We start from the raw sequence: 6,764 nt of genomic DNA, 5'->3' as shown, positions 1-6,764 counted from the left end.
TATGGTCAGTTAGCATGGCAACCAGCATACATTCCATTCCTATGGTCAGTTACCATGGAAACCATCATACATTCCCATTGCTACAGTCGGTTACCATGGCAACCATCACACATTCCCATTGCTATAGTCAGTTAACATGGCAGCTACCATACATTCCCATTGCTACAGTCAATTACTATGGTAACCTCTTGGTTCCTCTTGGACAGAAGCAGATGCAGATGAGCCTCCCTGTTGTCCACCAACCTGCCAGCTGTGCTCTAAAGGCCTGGGTCCGAAGGGCTGTCTTCACCAAGACCCTGCACAAACCTCTGGGACACTTTGCATCCTGTTGTGGTGCCTTTCTAGTGAATTCCAGGGTTATCAAAGCCAACTTGAATGGGCTCTTTGTCTCACTCCACAATGTCACCCAAACCAGTCTCTCCCCACAAAAGTTCACCCAAGTTGTTCATCCCCTAGAGCAGCTCCACAGCTCCAAGAAGCTCCTTCCCACTGAGGACACCTCTCTCCTGCTCTTTCTCTCCTCTGTCTCCTTGGCCTTCTCTCCCAACCCATCACACCCTGCAACCTGGGAACTGTCTCAGCAGGCCTGGGCTGTTATTGCCTCCAAATGGAATGAAGAGAGACTTGGGGCTGCAGCTCCTCCTGCCTGTGCCCCACACGCAGGGCATTGGGGCCTGTCTGGCTGCAGCTCCTCAGCGGGGGCACCGGGGTAAGAACAGACTTGCAGTGGGGAAAGCTGCTCTGAAAGCCCCGAGAGCTGGGCTGTGCAGAGGCTTTACTGACAATGGCCTTGGGGGTGGACGTGCTGGGACTCAGGCCCAGGGGGAAAATCACAGGCCTGATCCCTGAGGAGATCAGCACATGCTGCTGAAATGCTGGGGGAGAGAAGAGCCAGCAGAGGGAGGAAACAAGTGTGGACAGCCTGGGCTGATGTGCTTTGGACTCGTGCCTGGCCCGGCCTTGGCTGGGCAGAGAAGGGACAGCCTTTGTGTCCCTGCAGGGCTGGGATTCACTCCCTGCCCCAAAGGCACCCAATGTGTCTGAGAAGCCCTGGGTGGTGCCTGTCCCACAACTGCTGGGAATGGGGACGGGCTTCCTGCACAGGCCCTGTGCTGTCCATGGCAGCTGCTGCACTTGTGCTGCAGAGCCCTGGCACCTCCCCTGGCACTACAGGCCCCTCTTTGGCTGTTCAATCCAGGCTCAGCTGCCCTCAATTAGGTTCAGCAGTGAAGGGATGTCCAGGAGACAACTGCCATTGTACTGCGAGGACATGCAGAAAATACCCTGATAAAGAACAGGAGAGAGACCTCTCTCCCTGTGCCACCTGACTGCATTTGGTCACCTGAACACCCCTATTGGCTGCCCTGGACAGAAGGAACAGTGACAGGTTCCCCTGTCCTACATGTGGGCACCGTCTGCCACTGAAGTTGGCCAAAGCAATGTCCCAGCAGCCTCCAAGAAGATCCCACAGCTGCTGCCCTGTCCCTAGGAACTGCTGCATTGCAGCCTGCAGTTCCCAGCAGGAATTTCGGTCACCTCTGGCCCCTCAGAAGGAACCAGGGCTTTGTGTCCCAGCAGGTCACTCCTGGCTTTGGTCTTCCTTCATTCCCATGGCAGCTGGGACAAGGAGTCACCTGCAGGGGCCTGTTTTGTGCCCACTGAAGTGGGGCAGGAGGAATCCCATCCTATGGGGGTTGTGGAGGGAGCTGAGTGTCCTTCTGGCCCCAGGTCTGCAGAGCCACAAGGAGACACCTCTGTTGACTCAGCTGAGTCCCTTCCCTCAGGGCAGGTGAAGGAGATCCCTCCTGGACACTGTCTGGGTTTCCTGTCTAATTATGGGACATGAAAAGGGGCCTCTTGGACCTAACTCTGTGTGTGTTTGGAGAAATGACAGTGCTGAAAGAAGTGTCTGTGCCCAGTTGAGAGAAGGAACATCATGATTTCCTTCAGCTGTGTGCCAGCAGGTTCCCCTGGAGCCCCAGGGACAGCTGGAGGGAGCCCAGAGGGGCAGAGCAAGGGCTGCCTGGGGCTGTTGCTGTGCTGCTGAGCTGGGCCGGGCTCCTGGCACACAGGGAGCTCCTGGCAAGCAAGAAGAGCTTCAAAGAGACAGCTCTGCTGGTGAGCAGCTCCTCTGCACAGCCCAGCAGGGCTGAGGGCACTGCCTGCAGCACCCAGGGCACAGGAGAGAAGGCAGAGAGATGAGAGGCAGCCTGGGCTGTGGGGAACTGAGTTTTCAGCACGTGAGAAACCTTCCCAGGATTTGAAGGAAGAATTCTCTGGCTGTAGGAAAGTTCAACTTGCCTTCCTGGAGGCACCTCCTAAAGCTGGCACATCCCACAGCTTCTCGGATCTTTCAGCAGGACTCTCCCAGATGCTGCAGTGCAGAGGAAGTGGCCATATGGCAGAGCAGGGCAGGAGCTGCAGGCAGCAAGGGCAGAGAGGAGAAGGGAGCAGGAGGTTCAAAGGATTGTGAGGTGGGAGGACAGGGCAGAGCTGCTCAGGGCAGGAACCTTGCCAGCCCTTTGCCACGCTCAGGCTCTGGCTGCAGAGCAGTGCAGGGGAGTTCCTGCAAGTGCCTCTCCCAGCTGCCAAATGCCAGCAGTGGCAGGAGCTGTCAGGATGGCTCTGCTGGATTTGCTGGGGTGAAGCAGAAGAAGCTGGTGCAGAGCAGGACTTGCTGCTGCCCCCTCAGAGGCCCAGGGCAAGAAGGTTCCCTGTGCCAGGGCTGGCTGTGGGCTGGGAAGGTGGGGGTGCAGCCAGGGGTGTCCAGGGCTGTGGTGCAGAGCAGGGTCCTGCCCCCAGGGCTCTGTGTGCTGGGGCAGGGACTTTGCTGCCTGCCAGGGGCAGCTCTCAGCCCGGCCAAGGAGCTGCCACGGCCCTGCAGGGAGAAGGGGTGGGTGGAAGGAGTGACCCCTCAGGGCAGGGCAGGGCTGGGCAGGGCTGGGCAGGGCCCTTCAGCTGCAGGGTCAGGGCTCCTCACAGCTTCAGCTCCACCTCCTGCCATTTCCAGAGGCCCTTCTCAGGAAGCACATCCCCCCAGAACACCTCCCCCTTCCCAGCCACCGCAGGCTGTCTGGGATCTGCTCTGCAGCCCCTGCCCAGGCACAGCTGCCCCTGAGCACTGGGCTGGGGATGGCTCTGGGAGCACTGGCAGGGAGCTGAGCTGGGCACAGGGAAGGGCTGCTGGCAGGAACAGCTCCTCACCCAGAGACAGACAGGCAGGCAGGGAGAGGCAGCTACTGCCCCAAGTGCTGGGCAGGGGGATGTGGGCCCCTCCCTGCTGTCCCTGTGGCACAGACCCCTTCCCTGAGCAGCTCCTCCCTGGGCTCCTTTCCCAGCCGAAGCAGAGCCTGTGCCCTCAGGCCCACGGGGGCTGGGCTGTGCATTGCCCTGCAGCAGCCAGAGCCCAGGCAAGGACAAGGCCCTGATTTCCAGCTGTCTCTCTCTGTCCCTCCCCCCCTTGGCAGCAGCACTGTGGCATTTCACTGCCATCCCCTGCTGCCTGGGCTCTCCTTGTTCTCACCACTGTGTTTTCTGAGCCAGTGTGGGGTTTGGGGGGGGCAGATTCCTGTCCAGACACAAACCCTTTGGGTGCTGCTGTGGGGATGTGTCTGTGGGAGCCAAGTGCCCAAGTGCCCTCCAGGCACCTTCAGGGTATTCAGCTGTTTGCCTGGGTGTCCTGCAGGGCTGCAGGTGCCCTCCAGAAGGGCACAGCTCTGCCATAGGATCTCTGTGCTGCACAGGATCCCCATGGAGAAAACTCCTCAGTGCTAAATCCATGGAAATGCTCTGGGCAGCTGCAGGGAGCATTTAGTGTCTCAGTCTGGGAGGGGAGAGATGAAAAGGTGAGGACTGTGTCAATCTGTTCTTTGGGCATGGATTCCTGCATCTCTGTGCAGTTTCTCTGGAGGGGAACAGTTGAGTGTGATGCTCCTCCAGCTCCAAGCTGCCAGCACAGGGTAGCTGAGCCCAGGACTGATGGGCAGAGCAGCTCTGCTCTCTGCACTAAGGGACCGTCCCTGTGCCCCTCAGAACCCACAAGACTTGACCTGCAGTGCAATAGAAATGTCAGGGATTTCAAACCTCCACAACCACTCCTAACTGTGGCAGGTGCAACTGGGTGAACAAATACAAAGAATTCCCTCAGCTCAGTCCTTCAATTGGGCAAATTGCAAACAGCAAAGCTGAGAAGCTCTTTGATGTATCACGAGTACATTTAATTTGAGATCACCCTGAATTCCAAGTTCCCTCTCCAGCAGAGAAAGAATGAGTCCCTGGGAACCCATGACAGAGTTCCTGCTTCCAATGGTCCCCTCAGCCAGCAAAAGGCAGAGCTCAGAGGAGGGAGCTGCAGGTAGGTCTGAGAGAGGAGAGGGAGCTTGAGAGTGGGGTGGCTGTGAGACGGGTAATGTTTGGCTGCAGAAGCCTGGTCTAACTCAGCACTGACTTTTCCTCCTCAACAGATCAAAAGACCCTGGTGAAGGAGCAAATGTCCAACAGCAGCTCACTCAGCCAGTTCCTCCTCCTGGCAGTCGCAGACAGGCGGGAGCTGCAGCTCCTGCACTTCTGGCTCTTCCTGGGCATCTCTCTGGCTGCCCTCCTGGCCAATGGCCTCATCCTCAGCGCCGTAGCCTGCGACCACCACCTGCACACCCCCATGGGCTTCTTCCTGCTCAACCTCTCCCTCACAGACCTGGGCTGCATCTGCACCACTGTCCCCAAAGCCATGCACAATTCCCTCTGGGACACCACAACCATCTCCTACCATGGATGTGCTGCACAGCTCTTTTTCTTTGTCTTCTTCATCTCATCAGAGTTTTCCCTCCTCACCATCATGTGCTACGACCGCTACGTTGCCATCTGCAAAACCCTGCACTACGGGACCCTCCTGGGCAGCAGAGCTTGTGCCCACATGGCAGCAGCTGCCTGGGCCACTGGCTTTCTCAATGCTCTGCTGCACACAGCCAATACATTTTCCCTGCCCTTGTGCCAGGGCAATGCCCTGGGCCAGTTCTTCTGTGAAATCCCACACATCCTCAAGCTCTCCTGCTCACACTCAGGCTACCTCAGGGAAATTGGGCTCATTGGGGTTAGTGCCTGTTTAGGATTTGGTTGGTTTGTTTTCATTGTGTTCTCCTATGTGCAGATCTTCAGGGCTGTGCTGAGGATCCCCTCTGAGCAGGGACGGCACAAAGCCTTTTCCACCTGCCTCCCTCACCTGGCTGTGGTCTCAATCTTTGTCAGCACTGGCACATTTGCCTACCTCAAGCCCTCCTCCATGTCCTCCCCATCCCTGGATTTGTTAGTGTCAGTTCTGTACTCAGTGGTGCCTCCAGCACTGAACCCCCTCATCTACAGCCTGAGGAACCAGGAGCTCAAGGATGCCCTGAGAAAAATGATGACTGGATGCTTTTCAGGAGCAATAAAGTGCCTGTTTTCTGGTGTGTAGCATTCAGAATGGGACTCCTTAATGGGCCAGCCTTCCTGCTCAGGTTTTTCATGAAGGTCATCGGGTTCTTCTTGCAATAATTTTCTGTGCAATGAAATATCATTATGCACCTGCCTTCTAATTTTATGTCCACCTTTTGATTTTTACCCAGAGACTGTATAAATGATCAATTGTGTTTGCTGAGAATTTAAACCAAATAAAGGACCCTGCAGTGCCTTCTTTCTCCAAAACCCTTCTTCTTAGATGTTCCTAAAGGACAGCACATTTCAGGACAGGGTGCATTTGCAAACGGGAAGGGGACAATAATCCCAGCCCAGCAGCACTGCCAGGGAGCAGCAGGGCTTGGTCTTTGCAGAGCTGCTCTCTTGCCACTTCCACACTGTCCTCCTGAGCCCCTTTCTCGCTGTAAGGCCTGAGTGCTCTCTGAGCACAGTCCTGGGGGGTGGACGCCCTTGGAGCACAGGCAGGGACAGGCCCTGGGAACTTGTGAAGCAGAGCTGGGCTCCCTTCCAACATCTCCAGGATGCTGTGGGATCTTCTGAGGGCAGGGCATGGACTGGGTCACTTCTTCTGTGACCTTGCTCCAGGGCTGGAACTCTCCTGCAGTGTCACCATGACACTCCTGCTCTCTGCTTTCCAGGTTTCCTTTTTAGATCCAGTCTTCCCCTCCTGTTCACAGGGACATGCTGTGAGTGCTTCAGAGCTGCCATCCTGGGGCAGCTCCTGCCCAGCGTGGGCAGGCACAAGGTCTCTCCACCTGCTCCTCTCACCTCCCCAGGGCCACTGTTTTCTGCAGCCTCCTCAGCCTTGCCCAGCACAGCCCTCCTGGCACACCTGGACACAGCCCTTGTTCTACACCCTCCTCAGGCACCTGCCCAACCCCCTCAGCTCCAGCCTGATGGCCAGAAACCTTCAGGGCAGGGAGGCACTGGCAAAAAGGCTCAGGACACCCATGAACTGCAGGGAGAGACCACTGGAGTGGTGGGTCTGTAGGGAGAAATCACTGCTGCCTCCCTTCTAAATCAGCCTCGGGACCTGGACAAGCCTGGATTTTGTTTTGTTTCCATGAGGCCCTGCAGTGTCAAAATGGCCCCTTGATTCCATGAGGCTGCACAGTGTCTCCAGGTTCCTTTGGCTCCAGAATGCCCTGTAGTGTCACAGTGGTCCCTTCAGTCCATGAGGTGTCCTCAGTGTCACAATGACCCCTTGATTCCATGAAGTTGCACAGTGTCCATAGGTTCCATTTTCCACAAGTTTACCCAGTGTCACAATGGCCCCTTGGTTCCATAGGGTTCCCCAGTGCCCCAAGGTCCAT

General features: G+C 56.8%; 1 protein-coding gene across 1 annotated transcript; it reads left to right on the top strand.

Moving 5' to 3' along the window:
* Positions 1–4,489: 4,489 nt before the first annotated feature.
* LOC113979344 (olfactory receptor 14J1-like) lies at positions 4,490–5,433 on the top strand (the record flags this gene model as incomplete). Its single annotated transcript, XM_027706761.1, is given in 2 exon segments — positions 4,490–5,399; positions 5,402–5,433. Coding segments are annotated over 2 exon segments (942 nt in total), but the record flags the coding sequence as incomplete, so codon positions are not given.
* Positions 5,434–6,764: the final 1,331 nt, after the last annotated feature.

The sequence above is a fragment of the Neopelma chrysocephalum genome, unplaced genomic scaffold, assembly GCF_003984885.1.
Source record: "Neopelma chrysocephalum unplaced genomic scaffold, ASM398488v2 Primary Assembly neopelma1_75642, whole genome shotgun sequence".
NCBI classification, from domain to species: Eukaryota; Metazoa; Chordata; class Aves; order Passeriformes; family Pipridae; genus Neopelma; species Neopelma chrysocephalum.
The sequence above is the reverse complement of the archived record's forward strand: the minus strand, read 5'-3'. Positions and strand labels throughout refer to the sequence as shown.